The sequence below is a fragment of the Acipenser ruthenus genome, chromosome 6 (assembly GCF_902713425.1).
Source record: "Acipenser ruthenus chromosome 6, fAciRut3.2 maternal haplotype, whole genome shotgun sequence".
NCBI lineage: Eukaryota > Metazoa > Chordata > Actinopteri > Acipenseriformes > Acipenseridae > Acipenser > Acipenser ruthenus.
The window spans coordinates 21,176,871-21,203,113 of NC_081194.1; the positions used below are offsets into that span (position 1 = coordinate 21,176,871).

General features: G+C 35.1%; 1 protein-coding gene across 10 annotated transcripts in view; it reads right to left on the reverse strand.

Annotated features, from left to right (window-relative positions):
* The window catches only part of map7b (microtubule-associated protein 7b), a 58,148-nt gene that overhangs the window by 17,407 nt on the left and 14,498 nt on the right, over positions 1-26,243 (reverse strand). For 4 of the 10 annotated variants that reach the window (XM_059025215.1, XM_059025217.1, XM_034018754.3 and 1 more), the window contains exons 2-7: positions 8,617-8,718; positions 7,452-7,526; positions 5,042-5,205; positions 3,112-3,226; positions 2,568-2,666; positions 1,790-1,900 (exon numbers count right to left, since the gene is read on the reverse strand). In XM_059025215.1, coding sequence (XP_058881198.1) covers positions 1,790-1,900; positions 2,568-2,666; positions 3,112-3,226; positions 5,042-5,205; positions 7,452-7,526; positions 8,617-8,718 — 666 coding nt within the window. Of the gene's footprint in view, positions 1-1,789; positions 1,901-2,567; positions 2,667-3,111; positions 3,227-5,041; positions 5,206-7,451; positions 7,527-8,616; positions 8,719-23,960; positions 24,118-26,243 lie in introns of those variants that run through there. The other 6 variants (XM_059025216.1, XM_059025214.1, XM_034018761.3 and 3 more) reach the window with 4 other exon arrangements.

The window sequence follows — 26,243 nt, forward strand, 5'->3', positions numbered from 1 at the left end:
TTGTGAAATATAAAACTGACCTTTTTGTTTTAAATGGAAAAAACATCACAAAAAACATCCAACAGCAGTTGTAAGAAAAGAAAGGACACAATTTAGACGTACAAATGCCATTTTTTGGCACAAGGATTCAGATAATTTATATTTCAGTGTTCCCTTGACCTTTATATAATCTAAAAAAAATAAAAAATAAACAAACAAACAATGAAAGATTTTAACACAAAGCAAAGTTATACATTGCACAATGAACACAGACCTATGATGTACTAGTGGAAATGGGTACACACTGTAATGGCATGGTTGACAACAGTAAGATGAACCATCCGTACAACAAAAGATTTCAGCAGCCTTTTTTGATACAGTTTATTTCTTTTTTTAGGATTTGGAAGGAAGTCAAGTTCAATTTGGAGGGTGCTAAATATTAAAAAAAAAAAAAAAAAAAAAAAAAGAAAAAGTACTTTTTTAGCATTATGAACTGCTTCGGGCAACTGATCTATACCAAAGCTTGGTGCTATTGTTTACATTTTAGCTGCAGTCCCAGAATTTGTGTCTTCATTCTTTCTGGCAGTGCAGCCCGGTAAATCAGTAGATTATTATCACTTGAGAGTTCCTCAAGCTAACTCAGGTTGCTAGGATACGGTCTGCCTAGCATCACATGCAGCATTGTCATCTGGGATGTATGAACTCAATGGCCTATTGGTTTTAAATATTTTTTTTTCTTTTTAGGTACATTAAAATGTAATGTTTTAATTTACATAAAATGGCTACAGCAACGGTTATTGTTGAAGTAAAATAAATAGCAAGGCCACTGTATATGTAAGCTGAGGTCAGAACCAGTGTTCGGTTGTCATATCGGGCCTTGTTCCCAACTAGAATCCTGGAAATTCTGAACGGGCATTCCAGCATTTTGCGTAGGCTATTTATTAATTTATTAATTAATTTTATGTTGGGGTGACATTAGTGTAAAAGAAAAAATACTTAAAAACACATGTTTGAAATATTAAAATATCAACCAACTCTAAAAAACATCTCTAAAAATTATCTTTCTGTATATTGTGGCAGCAAGAAATAAATCAGAACAGCATTTGGTTTTATAAAAGGTGCAATTATTATTATTATTATTAATATTATAGTAACTGTCGCTTTGACTACTGTATGTGTAGACTAGACATTTTCTTATATATATTGTTTTGCCTTTTTAACTTTTTTTCTCGACTGTGGTCAGGGCGCAATTTGAATTGTTTTATAACAAACATGATTCTAATAACCTACCATATATCCTTAAGTCATTTTAGAAAAAAAAGCTAACCCGAGTGTCATTCTCCACTGACAAGATGGCAGCATTTGAATGACACGTTACTTCTATCGCGGTGAGCAGGTAAACTTGATTCCTGCAGTCTTTTGAAAACAAGTTGGTGTTATTTGTAGCACTTCAATGGCTCGAATTTTACTTCCGGGACCCAAATCTAAAGTCCACAAAGGATTTGCAGTTAACCCAGCAGGATGCGGGTCCCTCCGAAATGGGAAAATGAGAGAATGGAAAAACACAACACAAAAACTCTCAGGTAAGGTAAAATTGTTTAGAACCGAAAAAGAATGCATCTACAAACACTATGAAGTGTAAGCTACGATACTGGATCTTTAAGTTATCCTTGTTAAGCAAAATGATTATTCATTTGCACCTACCTAGATTTTAAGCTCTCCCATATTTAAGGAGCTTAGCTTCTCGTACACAAGGCCAGTTTAAAATGTTATAGTTTCTCCACATTTAAAACAATACTTGAAACTGTACCTCTGTCTGGAGTGTTTAATAATGTTGCAGATGAGGAGGAGAGCCGCTTGCTCATGACTGGATCAACATGTTTCGAAAGGTTCATGGTGGAAAGAGACCGCCGGTCTGCATCTAAAACAAATGGAGACAATGGCAGGTGACAGCCTGATGTAAAACCAAAGCTTTTGTGATATTCTAAACACCAGAAACTTCTGGTACATCGGGTATTGAGGAACAATCCAGGCCCTTCCAATGACACTTAGGAATAGGTCTGAATTACGTAACACTGTAGATTAGCTATTTGTATTTGACAAGGCAAAGGTCTTTCAGGTAGACTGCATTTCAGAAAAACATGAAAGATGTAAGGCTTTATGAACTTCTGTTTTATGCCACAGAGTAATGAAGTTCGATCATGAATATACAAAATGAGTAACTTAATTCTATAATCAAAATAAATAACTTATATATTTTATAATTGTTTCATGTTATTTGGCTTTTATGTGTGCAGTCCTCATGTGCGCCATAAGACCTGCTCATTTTTACTGCACAGAAACAAAGCTTAATTTCACTAGTACTCTCATTTTATTTATGTAGTGTATAATATACTATTCATTAGTATATTAACTGTGCCAAATACCAGAAGCCAATCTACAGTCGTCAGGTAAGTATGTTTATTAGAAAGTCTCTAATCTAAGTTTCTATTCTATCTATGTACTCTAATTGTAAGCATGCAGGTGCCAGTTAGCAGATGCCCTACTCTCTAGGTTTGAGATATATAGATGGAGAAGTAGATATTCACATTGCATTTTTGTACCATATCTGCGAAAACCACAAGCACCCTGGAAGTGGTGCTCCAGGCCTGCTAAATCGAGAAAGAGGAAAGCGGATTCAACAAAACCTGGCCAAGAGAAAAAAAAAAAGGAAAAAAAAGGTACAGCCAATGCAAGACAATGAGTGATTTTTAAAGAAACAAAGCAAATCATAAAATAAAAAGTTAAGCACAGCAAGACAAACAGGAAGGACTGTTTTAATGAAAGAAAAATAAATCTCATCAAAAAAAGGAATGCTGTTGAAATGTGTTTTCCAAACCCAGTCTTTTAAATGTAGAGCTTCTGTTGTACACAGGATGTAATAGATAGCTGGATCCTGTATATGTCCATTTATTTTAAATGAGTATTCCTATATTCCAAAAGTATGGAAAAACAAGTCCTCTTTTTGATTTTAAACCTGACTTTTTCAAGCTGTAATAATACTTGTTCATCTTTCATTCTTACGTGATGTTATACACAAAGCATTTTCTGATGTGAAAGCAATGCAAATAAAATCCCTAGGTTTCTTTTTACCACTGGTGTTGACGGTGCTGCTGTGCATTGCTCCTCCCCACGACCACCTGTTGGGTTTTTGTTTTGCTTTTTGGCTTCTCTCAATCGTCCTTCGAACAACAGCTTCATGTCGCTCCTTTGGAATTGAATACAAAAGATACACGTTAGAAAACTTTAGACATCACTGTTTCAACATTATTATTATTATTATTATTTATTTATTTATTAGAAGATGCCCTTACCCATTCTACTGTACCTTTAGGTCATGGGTTTAGTTTATTTTTTACTCATAAAACTTAGAACATTATCTAATACATCAACAACAGTTCAGGCCCAGAATAGGCCTGGAAACGATGATACGTATTCCCAATTTAGAATATGCTGTAGGCCAGGTCTTAGATACAAGCTGTTGAAACGAATCACCACCAGCATTTCTTAACAGAGTAAAATAAAAAGGGTAATTCTATAAAATATTTAAACAATACTGATTTATTACATTGGGGTGGCACTTTTGAACAGGGGACACACTACAATATTAACATAACTTTTCACACCAATGCCAGATGGGTCACGTATTTCCATTCACTGCTAAACATTTATTAGTTTTAAACACCTCCCTGTTATCATAAGTACTGTAAACCACAAGTGGCTAATCAAGAAAACATTACTTCCCTATAAACAATTGAGCTCAATTATTGTGTTCACTGAAAACAGACTGAGAATATGTTCTTTAAATAAACACACAAGTTAAAGCTTAGAGGACAGGGCCGACAGAAAAAGGGACTGCGAAGCTCCTATTTTAGACAACCCTTCTAAGAGTATATGTGTTAAGTCTATATAAAGATTCCCCCATCAAATTTGTGAACATTCAAACTATTAAATCACAGTTCTTATTGAAAATGCAAACACTGTGTGACCTTTGTTAAAGAAATGATTAACTAGAGAGCAAATATGCCAACTGTGTACTTTATTTTATTTTATTTATTTATTTTAAGGAAACAGGAAATTAACAGGATAAAAATAATAATCATACAATCTAACCAAAGTTATAAATTCTTCTCAACCAGGGTTCTGTGTAAATACAGAAGCTGATGTGCTCAACCCTTTAAGACAAAGTCCTATATGCCTCCAACTGCATGGAGCCTGGCAGGGCAGTGTTTCTCTGCTCATCATCTTTGCATTTACTGCTGAGCAGATGTACAGTATGCATATGGTGTGAAAAAATCAAGTGACGGGTTCTCTTTTTAGTTTTCACTGTAGTAAGCTTGAAATTACATATTTTTCATCTCCTCTTACGATTACCGCTTATGAGATGCAGGAATAGTCTTATTTCAATACATCATTGAATCTTACTACTAAATTTAGACCAATGTGCATGATCTGTTACACTGTTAAACACATCCACGTTTTTTACAACCTTTCATGAACTGCTTTTAATCAGAGCATTAGATACCATCTACATGCAAATCACTTGTATTAATTATTAACATCAAAGAATTAAATATTTACAAAAATGTTCTAATAATCTAAAGCAATTACCAAAATACAGGTTTCCAATGTCAAAGTAAATATTTACTAATGATTTGAAAGAAGCTTTTATTGTAAAAGTTTAGCCTTTTTGCAGCTCAAAGCATTCAATTCCATGCCATGGTTTTGTCTGCCACAGTGATTTGAAATCAGACTTGTTCATTTCAAATGCGCCTCTCTCAGCTCCAGTCAGGGCTGCGGGCCATCAGAACAGAACTCTCCGACACTGATGGTAGATGTTACCTCATAAGTGGCAACCGCGAAGGACGCGAGAGGCAGAACAGAACACGATGGCTAGGAATACATTACGCTGTCAGGAAAATACTGGAGGTTGGTGAATTCATTTATGAAATATCAATTATATTTAATAAAATGTATTACAGGCGATCTTCCTTTATTCATGTCTAGAAATCCACTTGTGTACCTTTTCTTCCTCAAGCCTCAGTCTTCGTTTTTCCTCTACGGCAGCTCGTCGCTTTTCCTCCTTTATTCGCTGTTCTTCTAATTTCTTCTTCCGCTCTTCCAGGTGCTTTTCATAGTACTGCTTAGCCCTTTCCTCCCTTTCTAAAAAGGCAGCTTCCCGAGCAGCTGGGAAAAAAAAAAAAACATGCAATCAAACTTCAAAATCCTGCGGAAAATCTCTTCACAAGTGAAATATTAAAAATAATACTTTTCAGCAAATGGGGAATTCTGTAAGTATCTCCAACAAAATCTAGATGCATGTAAATTACATGCAGACAGACTGCCCCCAAATTATGATATTCTCGTGTCTTTAATTCTTAAGAACGTCTAACAAGTGTTATCAGATTTGGACAAGCAGTTCATTAAATATATGAAAAGAATGGAAATATAGAAGTTTCCAAATGTCTAGAGACATCTGGGTTGAGCTTTTTCAAAGTGTAAAGCTTTTTTAAAATGATACATATGATAGACTACTGGTGCTGTGTTAATATGTTGTGGACCACAATATGGCAGCTATCCTAGGTCGCAGGTCAAAGGGAGATTAGATTTTGCCTGAGGAGTTGCCATAACACTGCAAATATGAAGCTGCCAGCTGAAATGGTTTATGAGATAGTTTGATGCTTTGGCATTAGAGCCTGCATTGCAAACTCATAGAAGCTCCTCTCACCTAATTATTAGAATTAGGATTAAGAAAGGATTTATGAACATCTTTTCTCAATCATCATGTGGTTATTCTAGGGTCTGATCTGGCAGTTACATCACTAAAACCACAGTATTGTGAAATGTGATGCAGCAGCCCTTTTATACCAAGTATAAAAAATAAATAAGGCGAGAAAGGAAGCAGCTTATAAACATACACATATAATGAATATATACAGACCATGCGTCTATTCTATTTTATATACTGCTCTCCCTTTTTAAATTTATTTTTATAAAAATCAGACAATCTCATTTCATAGGATGACATTAAAGATAAAAAGCTGCTGATTTTTATTGGAAGTCTATGCAAACTGCATTGGTATTCCACCGTTTTCTTTGAAGTCCTATGTTTGGGTTATCTCTTTCATCACACAGTGCTGAGCCATACTGCTCTCTCACTGGCACCTGATTTGTTCAGTCACAGTTAGACAACTCAAAACTGAATGAATGCTAAACAATAAAAAGATCAAAGAGGTTTTTATTATCTCACATATAGCCATTTGATTAGTTCACCTGCAGAGATGTGGGCATAAGCCTTGCAATTTTAGATGATACTCCATGAACATTCATGGTGTACGGTAGTTTTTCCATTAATGAGGACAGCTGATTAACCACTACAAGCCCAAAGCCCACCAATACAGTATTATGAAAAAGAAAGTATGTTTAATCCAAATGAAACTGCTAAATTTGGGGAGAATTACTTTCCTTAGAACAAGCTCCACATGGCCATGGCAATGCAGCCTAATTTGGAGCACTGTGATCCGTCCAATAATTGTATTGTTGATAATGACTCTGTAGTGTTGATTATGTAAAAGTTATTAGAGCTCTCAACAGTTGTATAATAAATCGATATTAAATTGTACTAGTGTCATTTTCCTTTCATTTTTCCAGTAAAACTGGATTCTACTGTAATGTCATGCGACGGTTTATGATGTAGATTACTGAAAATGTCATGTTTTAAAACCCCAAAATACTATTTTCCTAAAAATCCAGAAGTAAAATACTACAAACACTCAATGTTCTGCCTTTTCTGATTTAACAAATAGCTTTACGCACTGTAAAAGGTTACTGTGAAGAGCTAGCACAGATCATTGTCCACTTCTGTAAAGTAGGTTAATTAGAAATCTGGCAAGTTAGGCTACAATGACGTTAATGAGACAAATCCCATCAAACCTAGATTTGCAATCATTATCTGTCAGGATTTAAGGTAGCCTGCAGCCACCAAAGCTCCTTAGGACAGAGACAAATGTCGTCTGGATACTTTGTCTACATGCTAAAAATCCATGAATGAAAACCAATCACATGTTTTTGTATTACGATGTTCAATATAAAGGTTTAGAACAGGTGGATTGAACAGTTTTGAAAGGTCCAAGTCTCACTGTTATCTGTGAATATGGGGGCCAGAAATATGGGAAATTAATACTGAAAACTGGAGTAGAACACAGAAGGAGCAAAGCATTTGCTTTGGTACGCTAGAAAGTTAGTGAGACAAACTCGGCAGGGACTTCATCATGCTACAGTGGTCCCTACTGGCCTGGTTCCCATATACCTCAATAAAGACACCTGCAGGGCTGGCCTTTGTCCACCAGGGGCCACTGTCATACCAACATCATCAGCAATGAGATATTTTTACCAGCACAGCATTCTCTTAATAAATACCACAAGATACATACCAAGCTGCTTTTCACGCTCCTCTCGTCGTTCTCTGGCGAGCCTTTGCCTTTCATCAACCTTGAGCACTAGTGACTCTGTGAAGAAAATACATGCAACTTAACCATTCGGAGAAAAAAACACCAAAGAACAGATCCTTGCTTCAAAAGTGAATATATTATTTTAATATCCCACGAATAAAGCTTGACTAAAGTATACTACCACAGGTCCTGACACAAATACAACCTGCAATGAGTTACAATTTAGACACTGGAATCATGTCCAGTAGCTACAATGCACACTGCTGATGACATCTAAATAATGTATGAAGCTAACAAAACAAAGTGCCAAGAAACCAAGAATTGACACTTTTAAGGAGTGCAAAGAATGTGCTAAACCAGATGATGGAAATAAATCGGTCCAAGGAATATTATTAAGTCCTACAGCATTCTAACCATTGTGGGTTAGAATTTGGAAAAACATACATTTACAGATTCAATTTAGTTATGGACGAACATCTAAAATCATAACAGCACAGGTCTTGAAACTTGCGTAACCCTGCACTCTGTCCTGGTTTTCAGAACTTCCCTTGTTTGGGTATATTATTGAAATGACCAGGTGAATATAATCACGCCTGTGTATGTAGATTTACTAACAGGTTATTCATGCAGCTACAAGGGAGGAACACTTTATTCAACATAAAATCCCTGGCTTCTGATAATTTAAATATGTTTAATTGAAAGTAGTTCTGAAACCCAGGACTGGGTGTAGGGCTAGTGCGAGTTTCAAGCCATGACATCATACAAAATGTTAAAACTGGAGTAGAACACAGAACTGTTTTTGTTACCTTTCACTAAACTTACTTTGTGGATGAATTGATCAACCTATAGCCTGTTGTTTTATTTTTTTATTTTATTACCAGGGAATCCACCTGGACAGTATCAACTGGAGTAATTTCAGGATAGCCACAGGATTGATGCAATCCAGGGTGATTTCTCACTGCTGTACAATAATAAAACAGCCATGACCTTTCCTGGTGGGGTAAAGGTTATTGCTTAAAATAAATACAGTAAAAAGCTGCAGCAATCTCTCCTTTCAATGAAAAGCTAATGCAAGGGCAGGTGAATATACAAAATGAGGCATTGATACTGCTGCTGGATATAGAGGTCAATAAAGCCTGTGTTAAACCTTGTTTATTTCCAGTGTTGTTGTTTTGTCCTGACGTAGCAGAAGGAGGGCAACTGGATGCCTGAGCTTTCTTCTCATCTAGTTCAGCCTGAGCGTCACCTGCTTTAAAACAGAAAATAATAAAAAGCATAAGAGAAAGGCAGGATTGTCTGCAAATCACAAACTACAGTAAATACAGTATGCACAGCCAGGAAGTACTTGTATGTTACATGCTGTGCATAATTTAGAAGCCCAGTATCAATTGAACGTACTATATATATATATATATATATATATATATATATATATATATATATAGCAACATTGTATTGAGTGTATGAGTGCAGTTATTGTTTAAGTAGAAAGTTAATCACTGAACCGCTTAATGGAGCAAAGCACTAAAAATGAATGGGATTTTATTTATTTATTTTTTGACGACTCACTGGACAGAAAGACACTTACTTGACTACTGTCAAAGTGAGTTCCAGTGTCAAACACGAGTACATTTAGTCTGCTGCGTGCTGAGCACGCCTTCATCTCTCAAAATACACTAGCAGCTCTTCTGCTACAGATAATAACAACAAATTAAACCCAGCAGTTTCGACAGAAATGCAGGATCGCTGCAAGCCCATATCAAGTATGATTATATATATCAAGTATGATTATATATATATATATATATATATATATATATATATATATATATATATATATATATATATATATATATATATATATATTAAATGAGTTAGGCTGCGTTTGTCCTTTTTTTGCGCGTAGTATGTAAAGCCTAACGACTGTTAGTTTGCAGTTTTAGGATATTATGACAGTTTTTTTTTTTTATGTTCTCTTCATAATTAAGTTCATTTCCTAGAAGTGCTTACTATAGCTGCATATTTATAATTTTATTTAAAAAAACTCATTTCAGTTCACAATCACATTTAAAAATAGATATCCTATGTATTATGATTTCTGATCTCTGTATGCTGCTGATCAAGCTTGAACTGCACATTTTATTGTGTTGGTTGTATTTGTAATTTCTAAATTATTGCCCCTAGTAAATTTTGGTGGTGGTCTCAATGGGTAAATTTCCTGGTTAAATAAATACATAAATAAATACATTTTAAACCATTTTATTTACAGTTAAGGATAATAAAAACAATAGCATCAGTAATAAAACAAATTTAAATTAGATGGATGTAGTAATTGTAACAATTTAATATGCGATTAAAACCGAGATTAACGAAGATTAATTTTTTTAATCGTGATTAATTTTTTTAATCGCTTGACAGCCCCAATATATATATTATATATATATATATATATATATATTTTTTTTTTTTTTTAACTGCTTTACCACTGAATCAACAATATATCTGCCCTGCACTCCCTTTCTCTTCAAAGCCACACAACCACTTTTAGTTAGATTATTCGTAGAATTAATCAATCAAAAGATCAAAGGGTGACATCACAGAAATGTTTTAAGAGACAGATTCAAAATGATATTAAAACAATGGCACCATTTGCCCCTTGATAGTTTCATTCAGGTATAACTCTTCCCTGGACTGAATGACACACCATCTGGTGACATTGGGTACACATTGTAGTCAAGCTGGCTAGACAGGTTTGTTTACAGTGAATCGGGGAAATGATATGACACATCCTATCAATTTAGGGAGGACCAGAGCTGAAAACAAGCTTTCACACCACATCGACTCCAAAGAGAGATTGCGGTTCTGCTTTGCTTTGTCAACAGATTTAGCAGTGTGAGATCTACAACACACAGAGTATCTCTGATAGAAAAGCTTAATCTATGAGACAACATACAAGGTTAGTCAATCAATTTCAGAATCACTAAATTTAGCTCCATCTCTTTTTACTGGACCATGCCACTGAAACAAAACCAATACATCAGAAGACATTCAGTACAGACTGTCAGGTTACTGCATTTGATTACAATCTGACTGGGTCCTGCTTACATAAAAGAACTGATAATTAATAATTCAATAAAACAAATCATATGAGATTGCAGGTATAACTCAGTTCAGGCACGTAAAGTATACTGGAGTTTCCAATGATCACAAACTGTTTAATGTCGTCAGTTTAAAGGTTAAACTAAAGGCTGCAGATGTAACAGTTCATTGGCTTCTTACACAAGAACACAATGCAGTGATCCACATTTGTGCCTTGTACAGATAAGCAGATTTTGACCCGATAATATCTGTACAAACCAATAAGGTTTTTTTTTATTTTCAACAAGGGAAAAACACCACACACACCCCTTTAAAAATGCAAAATGTACAGATTGACATTACACAGTATTTCATGATCACCCCCAAATAAATTCATTTAAATCAACAATTGCATCTAAAAATATTAACCGATAATCTAATTATACAAATTAACATACTGAAGTTGTTCAATTTTAGGATTATATTTGATCACATGACATCCCTTTCAACTTATTTTGAACAGATTTGTTTCCTAAATAAACTCGAAAAAGCTGTTAATTACAAGCAATGTCACTTGTTTTTACCTTCAAATCTTGACAGCCTGATTCGCTTACATTTTTCTTTTTTTTCCAAACAGACATGACAAATTATGTTAATTGCTCATCGCTGATCCTAATTGCATTTCATTCTTGCAGTCACCTAGTTTATCGTTGCACTTTTATTATTTTCACTCGTTCTGACAGATTTTCTTTTCAGCATAAAATACCCAGTACGGAAGTCCACCATTTTAAATTCTCCTTCATTTGTAGCAAAGAAAAATATATGTTAAACCCAGTATTTAATTAGTAGTTTCTCTTTATTAGGACACTGAGACAGCTTAACAACTACTAATGAACATTTAAAGGAAGGTCGAGATTTGGAAAATAAAAAACAAAAAGTTCAAGCCTTACTTAATACACTCTAAAACGCATTCCACACAAAAAGGGTTCTGTGTGAATCCCAAAATATCGCACAAGGTTACTATTGTCTTTCATGAACTATCAATTTAAATTAAATACGAAGAGCATTGGTGATGGTATTGACCTCCAAAATCTACTGAACAGCTCTACTGTCGTCAGCAGCTTGCTAAATATATTTACACAATGCGTTTCAGTTTATTTTTGAAGCAGACTAGGAGAGTACCGTATTTTTTCATTGTATTTCTCAATGGCCAATTCTGTTTTAATTAAAAGGGCTATTCACCTAAATGCGTCATGCTTGGGCAGAAGAGATTTCCTTTTCATGCATCTGCATATTCTAAAACCCCAAGCTCATGCACCCTTAAATGTGCAGCTTTGTGTGGGTTTCTTTTGCTTTAATACATATCTTCATATTTTACAATTCCTAAAACTAAAAGGAACCATCAGTGGCAAGTGTTCAGTTCAGACTGTAGCAGTTTTTGCCTTCAGAAATACGAATTTATCCAGTGTGATCCGTGACCTCAGTCCGCTGTATATCATATCGTGCTGGGTGAGGTAAAATATAGATGATGCCCTTGAGCAAATTATTGGCTGAGGAATAAGTGGAATTCCCTCATTGTCTGAAGGTCATCACTGTCCAGATAGGATCATAATTTAGCGTTGTCCCAACATGCTCATAGAATTTAGGTTTCAGGACTGCAGTAGGCTACTAAGTAGAATTTTAGTATCAAAATTAGGTATTTCTTTGTATTTTGTGTAGTAACAGCTATGCAAAATACATATTGTAGGTCACGTTATAATTATTAATAAAGCTACATGTTAGGAGCTTTGGATTCACTGAGATGGAGCCATTTAAGAAATACATTTAAGAGGCTTCAGATTTGTGAATTCAAATCTCTTATAATAATAATAAATAATAATAATAATAATATTGTTGCCTTAAATATATATTTTGTTGAGATGTTATTACACAAAATACACTGACAAACACTTCCTGGCAAAACACTGATTGTGGTACTAATATTTAGTAGCATACTACAGTATATTGTATAATTAATAATAATCTTTATTTTTATATAGCGCCTTTCATAGTGGACCACCATCACAAAGCGCTTTACAAGATATGTGTATATACAGATGTTTCCTAACACTAAATTCTCTCTCATAGTGTATGTTTTTATGACCCTATCTGGACCATGATTGGGAAGATTTTAGGGTTTCATGCAGCACATCCTTATCCACAGCTCAATGTTATACTGAATGCGTTCCAGGTTAGTGCAACAAATAATCCAGAGATATAAGTTTAAACTGAAAATACACACACGCACAAAAAAACGTACAGGCACTGTGCTGGCTTTAAAGAACATTGTAAGAGATAATTTTGTTCAAATGTTTGCTTAGCAAAAACCTATTTTTTATATGGCTGGTTTCACAAAAAAGCACTAATCTTGGGCTTCCATACCAAAACTTATATTACATAACCAAAATGGTGGTTTGTGAAATCTGCTGTTAGTATTTCTTTAGAAAACTATTATGGGGATGGCATTTCTGTTGGAGCAATTCTCTAGTTTTTTCTCTTTAACTCAGGTCAATCAATGCACATACTGTACATTGTACATCTCAATTACAAATGTGTCCTGAGAGAGAGAGAGTAGCCTACAAACTAATATATCTGAGATAAAAGAACTCCATAGCCAAGTCTGTCACACACTCTATATCACAAGACTAGACAAACAGCATGCAAATACAAAACCCTTGTAGTTCAAAATGCACAGTCAGGCAGGTTCCAGGTTCGGATTTATGAATCCAAAATCTAAATGCAAGTACATACTCAATTAAATAAAAAATGTACTTCTCTGAAACACATCCATTGAGGGGCAAACTAGACATTATTCTTGATCTATGCAGTTTTAGATACTGTACTGTATATCTAGGCAAAAAAAGGCAAGGTTTATGAAGGACTGCATTATACTGTACTTGTGGAATGTAAATATCATACTGTAGCCTGCAAGACAGAACATACAGATATTAAAGAGGACAGTGCAAAAGTTCAGCTCTCTCTTAAGTTGCAATTTAATTGCACAACATATTTATCCACTGGAGTCAAGATGACCAAAAACAGACAGCACATCCCTAAAAACAACATCAATCAAAGACAATCTCATTTTACATTAATTTAAACTTTCCCCCCTGTTTTTTCCCTTTTTGGATGTTTGACTTTTTTTTTTTTTTTTTTACAAAAAATGTAATCTTTTGGGGAAATAAGTAAATTAACAGAAACAAAAGCAGCAACTTTCACCTTTAGCGCTGCAGAAACAAGTACAATTTTAGTTTCAGCTAATTTTGATCCATCAGCAATGACAGAATCATTGGAAACACTCATCTCTACTATCCTGAACCTAAAAAAAGAGAAACTCGACTTGATTTGCATGGAGTGACTTTCAGTGAATACTATTATAATCAAAGAATTCCAAGAGCTTTACGTATTCAGAAAGAACCCACTATAGGTCGAAATAATGTGGATTTCTGCCAAAGATGGTGTGAAATTTTAAATCGCTGTTCACTTGATCTGCTGATTCTAATCATTGACTTTACATCTAAAGAACTCGCCATGTTCAGAGACGAGATTTCCAATTGCTACAAAGTGATAAAAACACGAGTCGAATGCATCCCTTGTGCTGAATGAAAAGATCAAAGACCAATTAGAAGTGAACTTATGAGATACAAACTAAAGACATTCAAGAGAGATACATTGGACTATAAAGATAACAAAATATATTCCTGGCTGTCTGATAAAAAAATTCCTCGACAACAGCTTCAGAGATCCTCTGGATTACGACATCAAAAGGACACCTCAGCCAGTGGCATCTCAACTTTTTTGGATTCGGATAATTCAACGACTTTTTTAGGGGAGTGAAACAGTCTTCCCAGCGAACAAGGACAGGTCCAAGACCAGAAGAAGAAATAGAAGGGGTAAGAATAAGAAAGCAGAGATACACTCCTCAGAAAATGTGATATATAATGTGTCAAGTAAGACTCTTTTAAACAATCAAACATCAATATTGAAAAGGGGACTTTCATTTGTACTTCCTGTGGATCCTTTGTTGCTAAAATTGAAAGTTTTTTCGTAAATATAAAACTAAGACGTTTCTATCTAACAAATACAACAAGCTGTTTAAAAGTGAAAAGTACATTTATACCTCAAATTAATTCCTCTGTTAACACATATTGCAGACTTGTAGAAAGAGATGTTGATGAAGTTATCCTAAAATCAAAGTTAAAAAATCCACTGAGTTATTGGATACATAGGAATTTGAATATTGAAGAACAACAGGCGTTAAAAGATTTGATGAGTGATAACAGCATGTGCTTTGTGCAGTAATATATTGAAAACAACAACATTTGCACATCCAACTTCAAGAAAAAGATTTGCAATTAAAAATCGCATGGCATGTAATGGCACACATATTGTTTACTTATTATTATGTCCATGTGGTAATGGGTATGTTGGTAAAATGTCTCGCCAACTGAAAGTTCGTCTTAGCGAGCACAAAAGCGCAATACAACATAAGGATCAAAAATCTGCGGTTGCTAAACATTTTGATGACTTTAAGCACAATATACATTCCTTAAGATGTGTGGGTATTGAAAAAGTATTAGTAGGTAGAAGAGGTGGTGATATTAATAAAAAATCTCTTACAACGGGAATCTTTCTGGATACAAACCCTAAATACAATGACACCTAATGGTATGAATGAAGAATTTGATTTAACTTCCTTTTTGGGTTGATTAATGTGAAAGATAATACACTGACATTTTAAATCATTGTTGTGATCAATTCTGTTTTTCCCTGAAATGATTTGATTGTTAATTGGACACAACAGTACCCAATCATGTAGACAACTATATTAAGAGTGGTGATTGTTTGCTTTCTTTTAAACATGGAGGACGGCTTTTTGTGAGTCGAAACATGTCTTATTTTTGTTCTGTTTTAACTAATAAATATGAATGTATTTTATTTTTTTGTGTGCGGATCCGTACTTTTGCATCACTAGACTTTTTTGTGGATTTACGCACCAAACACATCCTGATTGAAGAATTTGAACAGCGTGAGGTAATAACTTTTTGGATAAACTCATCCTAACAAATAGCTACATGATGACCCTGCTTTCAAACAGCATTCAAGTATGTCAGTGACATACATCTCCAGCCACAACAGTATGTTTCAAAAGGAAAATGCCTTTCCTTCACTTTCTTTGCAGGCTGCATACAAGAGCTAAAATCAGTACCATTATCACACCTCTCTCACTTGTCTGCTTCTTCCAACTCCTACTCTACTCCTGTAAATAGCCGGAAACCAGCACTCAAAGGATAGGGGCCATCACAGCCACATGTTTCCATAGGGGCTACCCTCCGAAGCCCCGTCAGTTCACTATATTTCTGTACCTCAAATATAATCTTAAAACAATGGTTCTTGAAAATACAGTATCTAGTATAAACAGCAGAACTGGAAGACATACTTAAGTACAGAGACTGGTGCCTTTGTATTTTTCAAGGCTATTGTTTTTTGTGTCAGGGGTGGACATGTATGACACTGACCTTCTTCACTGTATGCTGCTTCAACCAATTTTAATAAATAATGAACATTTCTGTGTGAACCTGTTTCTTGTTTGTCCAGACCTGAGGGGTATCTATCTGGAAATGCGGTCCTGCACCATTAAAAGCAGAATTTAATTCAACCAATTCAAACTTCCTCCTTTTTTATATTAGGCCTTCTAAAGACAAGGTCATTCTTAATGGCAGGTTTATGCAAAACACATTCCAATAAAACACGCAAATCAGATGATACCAGGTCAGTGAAGTACTGTATTAAAACAGGCATTGTTTTTATTGCACTTCAAACTGCTGTAATGTGCAGAGTAGGCTACATACATGAGGTTAGCCCTAAGAGCATAACCATTTATCTCAAAGCTCACTGTTTGGTGTATGGAAAGGGTACTGTGATTCTGTAGTTCATGTGGACTGAAAAAACACTGTCATTGGAACAGCTCCTGCCACTAAAGAAAGGTCCATGACACATTATTTGGGGTACCCCTACTGTTTATATTGGTCATACAAATACAAATATAAAAACAAGCAGTAGATGGTGCGGCTGTGCATCCCTATGACACCGACGAGTGCGTACTGCATGGCATGAAAAAATACCAAGGGATGTAAAAGGCTAAAATGAGGGTGGGTTATTTTTTAATTTTATTTTTTTCTCCAGAGGGAGGGGCTTATTCATGGCAGTTCCTGTATACGCAAGCTTGTGTTTGGGAATGATTAAGCACACACATTAGCAGTGTTTCTGGATAAAGCGGTGACCAATGTGTTTTCTGTAGATTCTCTTATGCTTTAAAACCACAGCTTATCCAACTGGAAGCTGTAAACCAAAAGTATGTATTGATATGACAAATTACATAACGTGGTCCTATGTACAGTAGGTAACAGTTTACAATTGGTGAGACAAGGTGTGAAACGTTTCAAAAATAATAACTAAAGTATGAAGATAGCTGATCTCATTGAAATTTGAAAGCAGATGTTTACATATTTGAAAAGTTATTACAGAAGTGAATTTAGGTTAGAAAGATTTAAACTATAAAAATAACAACACACTTTTCCTCCCTGTCCCAACACTAAGGTTAAGCAGTTAAACATCTCCACCATAGGCCTTCAAGCCCTTATGCTCTGCAGAAGCCCATCGTTTCATAAGAATTTGATGTGCTCTCCTCATTACATGTCCTGGTATTGCCAGCAAGTCCATTTTTAATTGCTTTTTATTGTTCTCACACTGTTTTTGTTAGCTCCACAGGTAGTCATGGCCATATTAAGGGAAGAAACATTAATTACATTGGCTTGTCATACAACTCCTGCAAATCCCTATCACTATTTGTGCGCTAACACAGGGAAAAATTGTTCAACACTTAATGTGAAAAAAGAAAGTTTTCTTAAATTGAATAACATGAACCTAATGTTAACCACTGACCATCAGTTTGTCCCAGATGTTTTAGTCCATCCACAATACAATAACAAAGCAAAGCTGCTGAACAAGGACATCACAGAACACACAAATACTAGATAAATATAAAGCAATATTGAAAATAACATTTGGAACATAGGAAATAGGGTTGTCAAGCATACAGTTTCACTGCCAAATGCAAAAAAGGTTCAGCATCTTCCCTAACACACGAAACCCAATTAAAATGACATTCTTTATAAAGAAAAGGCAGCACGCTACAATATTTGGCTGGCTCCCAAGAGGTATATGTGATATGGAGTGATTACTGATTACAGAACACTATTTATCCTGATTGAGCTGGTTTAAAAAAAATACATACAATAAGCATTTCCATTTGACTTATTTCAACAAATCAAGAACACATTCCCAACAGGTTTAGTTGATCTGCTGAGATCTGAGAAACAATCGATCCTACAGAACAATAGCTCTTTATATGGACTGTTTTATATGCATGATTTAGCCTAACATCAGAGGTCTTGGCCCTAATTGTTTCCCAAAAGCTAAGCAAGGTCTCCCCAGCTTTCGTCATTTTCAATGCACTTGCTTAGGAACCAGCTCCAATTCACTACACACACCTTTGCTTTGTATTGGACATGGTTTACTGTACACAAACATGAAATAATCCTGACTCCCCCCAGTTAACGAGTCAGCATCACCTGCAGTTCGTGAGACCAGATTGTCTTAAACGTCAAAGGTGATGTATTAGCCTATGAATTATGAGGGAGGCGTTATTAGGTTTTAATTATTTGTAGAGAAGCCTTGTAAGCAGAATGTAGCACACCTCTGTGCATTACATGTCAAATCGATAACCTCAAGAGTATTTGAAACACACAAAGGCGTGCTGTGATGAATACAGCACCAAACTCAACCCATTGATCCTGAAATCCATATTAAAAACAAAGAACAAACACTACACCCAAAAGTAGATGCAACCTTGACTGCAGACTAATAACAGGGGGTTTATACTGTATCCTACCCCCAATTACTAACTGTGGAGTTTCCCCTGTAACAGCCCAAAATAAGTTATTTACGGTAATGTCAGTCAAATTATGTTCTTAAGTACTGTAAATGGTAAAGGGATAAAGAAGGCTGCTATGTAAAACATTTTTGTTATAATGGAGTGAAAGACCTTAATACCACTACCTTAATTTATAAACCTACCTCATTTCACCATTTATTAATTCTGTATGCATACTGTAATAATGTTAATAATGTTAATAAGTGGGTTTATAACCTCCTGCTTTGACCAATACAGTTAATGAGTGGCAGTTTTTCGATACTTATAATAGACCCCAGAACCAGTCTTAAATAAGTCATTTGCCATGCAAATAATCTTTAGCTAACAAAAGGGGACTGGAGGGTTGAGAGTCAAGCTTAAAATGAATGGCATGTCGTCCAAGCGAAACATGGTCTGGGATATATATCATAAACACTACCTGGGAGAGTGAAGTGCACAGATAACTGTAGTTACAGGTGTTTGTCAATGTACTCCTCTTAGATCTGTAATGCAACACAAGTCTCATCGTGCCAAGATGCCTGGAGCATACAAGTGTTCGCATGGATCCAGGATGAGAAAGTGTAAGCATGTGTACTGACCTGGTGTGGTGTGAACTGAAACAAATTTAATGGTGCAGGCATCCAAACACTTGAACTGTACGTAAATAGATGAAAGAAGAATATATTGGACAAATACTGTTCTGTGCACTCTACCATGTAGCGAGTACAAAACCTATGCAGTGTATGTTTCTCTCACAGAACTCCCTTAACAAGTGCATCTGCTTATATATCGCACTTCTCTTTTTTGCAGCCATCACTGGCATCCTTGTTTGCCCTTTGGCACTGACATGACATTTAAAAATAACTGCAGGAAAAACATGTAATATCACTGCAAAATTATAACACAGCAGGAGTGTCACCTAACCCAACATAAATGTATGTTGGGTATCTTGTAACAATTGTAAGTCGCCCTGGATAAGGGCTTCTGCTAAGAAAGAAATAATAATAATAATAATAATAATAATAATAATAATAATAATAATAATAATAATATTTAAAACAAAAAAAAGAAAAGAAAATCAGGCAATGAGAGAAAATGCAGTATATATTAATGCAGTCTCCCTATAAACTTCACTCTTTACAAAGGGTGCACTACAATGCACAAAGGTGCAGCTTTATTTTTAAAATATCTACACTGGACACACATTTACTTTGAGGGACTGCGGTACTTAAGAAAAGTGTAATTTAGATTCTCAGCACGTTTTGTTTAAGTTTGTAGAGTATGAATGTCTAATGACTACTGACTGTGTATTGGTCAGCAGTCTTTGTAAATCAAGTTGTCAAGCTGTCCATAATATGTAGCTCTGGGCCTCAGTGCCATGGATTTCCATTTCTATGGCAACAATCTATCTCAGTGTGACAAATAAAAAGCAGTAATAAGAAGGATGACAGTAAAGTCAAAGCAAATAAACACTGGTACCTCACATACCCAGGCAGTATATCAATATACACGGACCCGGTGATGTGCACCTCAAGAGGTCTGCTACAGTATGTACAACATTTTCCATTACAATTGGCAGATTTGTAATTCTAAAAATAAATCTAACAGTAAGAAAACTGAACTGAACAGTACAAATTTTATTTTTATTTATTTTTTTTTTTTTTTTAAGTAACAGTGAAACAACCATAATATATTTCAAAGCTGTTTGTCACTGTCAAATTCCCAATGAAAATGAATGTTTAAAAATCTTAATTCAGTTACCGAAAGCAAATCGAGAAACTATTTCCAGACCATTTACTAATGACTGAGGATTAATAAAAAAGAGCAGTTTCATGTAACAACCTCCTGATTTTAACTTTATAAAGGGTTTCCTTTATAACCCAGTTAAATGGTGTTGGTCACATTCAGTGCACTCATCAGATAACACGATACTTAGCTTGTCAAGCGCTGTAAATATTAAGCACTTGTCACTTTCCTATTTACAGTGATAACCTCAAATAATCTGACATCCCTGACAATTTGCTGACAAAAAATGTAGTTTGCATATGCTGAAAACTCAATGTCTTGGCAGTATGCCCATTATTATTAAGAAAACAATGTCACTCAATTACCAATTTCTCCTCCGTAAACAAACGTCCCCCCCTTCAAGCATCATGTTAGGTCATTTTCCTTTGACACTTACATTTCTTTTGCAGTCTGGCAAAGCTGCTGGCTTCCATGCTAATGTTTCACTGAGGAGCAATGTCATATGAATACATCTCATCCCGTTTGCTTGCTCTCACTTGGATGAACTGTCCAGTTAGCCAGAAGGTAAGGCAGTTTATTCAAAGTATGCACAAGAGTAGTGCCTTTTACACGGCATGAAGGCCATTCTGAGTACACACAGGGGGTGGTGAGACATAAAAATTCATACCCCACTGTTTTCTTACAGATATTTATTATGTGAACCAACCGAAGACAAGCCAACAAAAAACACAAAAATTCCATTCAAAATGCTGAAAACACTCCATGGCAATTAGTTGTAACATAATTAAATTGTACACAACACCTTTAATTTTTCACAATGAATAAAAACATAAAAAAAAACCACTAAATGCGAAAATGTAATTATTAGCAGAACACAGGACCAGAGAGAGACCTTTAAACACTAGAATAATAATTTTGTTTGGTGGCACATGATATGAACTATAGTCCCATCGAAAATTGTAAATACTAAACAATGATGAAAGGAATGATCTGTGTTTTAAATAAATTGATTGAAACACTGAAGCAATCCAAACTGGGTCAAACTGTTGGGCTATTACAAGCTGTGTAGTATCCAGTTCTTTACCTGGTCTCACTGTTAATAGTTATAAAGAGACTTCATCATGACTAAATCAGACGGAGTGTCTATACTTATGAAAAGCCTATATACACCAACATGGTGGCCTCTATTCATGCATTCTGGTCATGCTAATTACCAGTAAGTATGTTTGCTGAGTTTTATGGTAAATGGCATCCTTAAATAAACAAATGTGGGAAAACGTCTATATTTAGCAATGTGTGTCAATAATTCACCCTGCAGAAAGTTGACTGGATCAATACATCGATTCATTTTGTGTACAATTATTTTTAATGAAGTTACAGAAAGAATATCTTATTAGTCCTTCTCAAATTTCCCAATGCAAACATCAAAACTGAAAAATAGCAGACAATTAACAATTGAGTGGTAGGTCTTGAAACAACTAGCAATAGATTCTGCAATTAAATTAGGCTTCAAACATCGAAAGCAACATCATTTTAGATACTGCGTAGCAATAACAACGTGCTGCAAACTCAACATTTATCAGTAGGCCCTAGTTACTGTTGCTGCGTCCTGTGACAATTGCATTGTGTGTGTTTTGATATGCTTTGTTAGATATGCTGGACAAAGACATGGGAGTCTGAGTGGTGCAGTAAACTCCAGAGCAGCAGGACAATATGCAGGTGTTGTTTACTGCAGAGTCAGGGTGTTAGCGGTACCGAATGCTGCCTAGCACAGTTCTTTTTAAGCAGTCTCTTCTGTCGCTCTGTCCCTGCCTATTAAACAATATAAACAATGTGGTAAAGAGGTACATTTATTTAGCAATGAAACTGTTGCAAACATCACCGTGCGATTGTTGCCAATATTGTTCTACTGTAGTACTTTTTTTTTTTGTTCCCATGATTAAGGAAGCTGAGGGGGTGGGGGATGGGGGATGGTTAACTGATTGCTATTTATAAAAAGCCTGAGGAGTTTTATGTACACTGCATCAGATGTGACAGCCTTTATATAACGAAAAGTCAAAACAAGTGAATAAATAAACAAATTTACATGGTACAACACAGTGCTTAAAAATAAAAAAACAATTGGGAGGGGAAAAAAAGTGATTTAAATCATTATAAAATATAAAAATGCCAGTATGCTACAATACAATTTAGAATATGATTTGAGCTCACTTTAAACCAGGCCAAAACAGGCACGTAGCTATTTCTGATAAAGTAGGTTAAGACAGATCTGAGAGAACATCCTCTCTTTTTTCACTGACACTGTGTGAACTTTATAATTTCAGCAGGAGAACCTACAGTACTCTAAGCTTTGCATCCCTATTAAATGCATCTGAATTTGCAATTTGTAGAAGTGAACATTCTGCAGCAGTATTTTTAATTATTGTGTCTGCGTTGCTTCCATAAATACAGAATATTATTGCTAATTTATGAGATTAAATAATTGGGTGTCTGGCACTGACCCTATAAAAGGAATCAAGTATGGCAGTCAGACTGCAGCAGACTAGATAACTTGTAGCTGTCACCACGATTAACAAGAAGGCACACAGAAGTCAGAATGTAAGTCACTCACATTTTGAATTAATGCAGAGATATGGTAATGTGGTCTACAGCGCCTTTTTGTTATGCAGTTTTAATTCTTCGACGAGGTCAAAATACGACCCAAAGTTAACAGAGAAAAAAACATCAGTTTGCTTCTCACAAAAGCAGTGTGGAGGACCATTCAAAAAAAGTTTGATGTCTAATCAATTAAAAAGGTGGTCCATCTAGGTTTTTATTATTACTTTCATTATTATTATCATCATCAATAGATGTAACCAAACAGTTGGAATTAGCTTTATAGTATTATAGCAATAATATGAAAGTTTATACAAAGTTACCTAGAGGAATAACTGTTTGATACTTTCATTAACTTGTGCTAAAGAATATCCTAATAAAGTTTCTCCAAAGTTAGATAAACCACTCCAATATATCCGTCACCATGTGCCCACTGAACAGCAAGAATTATATTACTGCAGGTGTAGAAACCCAGTTGTTTACTATAATGTTTTTGGCTTTCTAATGTTACTCAAAACTTCTGAAGACAATAACAGATGGCAGACAAGAATAAATACTTGAATGTGTGTTTGTTCCCCTGGACATAATACAGTTTAGCCATTTACCATCATTCAGTAATCAAAGTTCTTTGGTCTCCATTCACCTTGTCATCGAGGCCCCTTAAATTTGAGCACATGACACTCCAGTCTGCTAAACAGTTGACTGTTAATCTGTGGCATTTTAAGTACTTCAGTAGAAATCTTAATACAGATTAAATCAGGAGCAGGAATAGCTTTTTCTGTTTTTTAAAAAAAACAACTTACAATACTGACAAAGAAATACATTTCAATTGAAAATTTACAAGGAAAAAAAAAACAGACATAACTTAATTAGCTACAGAATAAACTCAAAATTATGATCACTAAAGGAACAACAGGCTGCTAACTTTAGCCGGTAGCAACAGTTTACAAAAAAGAAAACAGTCCTTTTATTTAAGCAGCATCACAAGAATTAATTTGTCTAAGTAAAGATGGGAAACCGACACCACATAACACAGTATAGTAGAGAAGATATCTTACTTGCTTCCTCAATCATCATTTGGTCCAAAGGTTCCTCTGACAGTATTCCTACTTCCACTTGATACAGTAGTTTCCTGTTACCAGGTATGGCCTACATTCCAAAGCTTAAACTACGAATGCTCAACACAGCAGCTCCATGAGGTAAGAGCAACATATGACAAAGTCAACAAAGGACAAAAAAAAAAAAAAAAAAAAGACAAGCAAAGGTATTTTTCTTCTGTTTCCAGTTTTTTTTTTTTTTAACAAATACCAAAAAGAAAAATTGTGGCACAGTCACGACGCAGTCTGTCTGCAAGATAAAATTTGTAACATGAAATTTCTATGCAGCGATTCAAAAGGAACTTCCAATGGTACTTTGGCATGCCATATTGTCAGTGGTCTGAGCTGCTTATCAGCAGCTAAGCCAAGAGTAACTGGTCAGCAGTGCCAACAGCTGTCTGCCACACTGCCTGCTCCATTTCCACCACAAAGAACAACAATGGAGGGGCTTCAGTCTGTCATCTATGCTATAACTCAGAGTAAAGGGACATAATAGCTTTTGGCGCTTGTTTTTTCTGTCCATTTTGCTATATATTTAACTGCATTAAAAAGAAACCTGGGTTTTACACACTCATCTTTCTTTTAATGCAAATTGTTAAACACTGCCCTCCTTTTATCCACATGCCTAACAAAGGTGCCAAGTTTGGTTTTTTGTTTATTTTATTTGAAGTTCCCTCAGGGAATCACTGCAGAAATAACAAGTAAGCCCTGTCTGCAACTTTCTGTTAAAACAAAATCATAGTCCAAAGAATATTCTAACCATACTATTTAATTGAACCAAATATGCACACCTGTTGCAAGTAGATCTATGGTTATCAGGGGTGAAATTTTGCCGGTACTCACCTGTACTCTGTACCAGGACTTATTTTAATACCGGTACTGGGTACCAGGACTTATTTGATCTGCTTTTCATCCAACGCGCATGCATTACATCCACTGTTACTGTTATTTATTTTACACAGTCCACATGTGTTCTGTTAGAAACCAGGTCACGTCACAGAAACTAAACAACCATTAAAATGACAGTTGATGATCTATTTACCTTGGTTCTTGGCAACAAGATCATGAGGAGAAGTTATATGGCAGCTTTGGTGCCAATCATTATTAAACCAATCGGCCAGTCTCATCCGCCTATGGATTTATACGACTAGTCAATAACGTTGTAGGTAGCCTCCCCTGATCGACTACTAATTCTTTAAGAAATGGAAAGTAAGACGGTTGTTCATTGAAAGAATGACATCTGAAGTAAGTTTACTGTTACGAAGTGTTTAATTTAATCTCCCGATTAATAGTTTCGGTTTTTTTTTCCTTTACAACCGTCAAAACAATGAATATGTCGGAATTTGGAAAATAACCGTTTTCTGGGGTATGAAGTAAAATCCATTTAAAAGAAAAATGTGTATCAATGAATTCTGGGAATCGCTCTACAGAGAAAAATAATATATCATTATTTTCTTAATGTACGATGAAACTAGTAAGTGACTGAGTTTTTGAATGTTACTCCCTTGAAGATAAAAATGGAAGTCATGCTTGTATCCACACTAGCTACGTAAAGTTTTGTCGTGTTAAATGAAACTCTTCATAAGTCCAGTTGGTTAATGATTCAGAAGTTGACTGACTATTTCGCGAAACAAAAAAATGAAACTTATAGTAGTTAATTATACGAGAAGTCTAACTCGAACTTTTTATTTACGAGTGTGAATTTAAAAAAAAATTACAAGCAGCTGTTAACAACAGTAATTACCAGGGATCCTAGTTTTCCGCAATAAAAAAATGAACTTCTCAGATAAGAGAAAAATCTGCGTTATTCCACAAGTAAAATAAAAAGGCTAAAATGAGTTTTCCCTGCCACATTATAAGACACACAAGCAGTACTATTGGGTAACAGTTAACACAGGAAGTATTTATTGTTGTTCTTGTTACACTTGTTGTGTCTCTATGTTGTATTTTAGTTTATAACTTTAATTATTCTTGAACTGTAACCTTGTATTACAGTGTAACATGTGTAAGTCGCTTTGGATAAATAGGTCTGCTAAATAAATAAATAAAACAAAAATGGTTACACTTTCAAATTCTAAGCAAGTGGGAGGCAGAGCCAGTGGGCATCACCACCGAGCTGCATGGAGCAAAGTTCAGTCTAGATGAATCAACATGCCTGCAGCCTGGTGAGCTTTCGCAGGCAAAAAGGTGAATAAATAAATAAAAATAAAAAACAATATGCAGATCAACATAATGTTAACATAT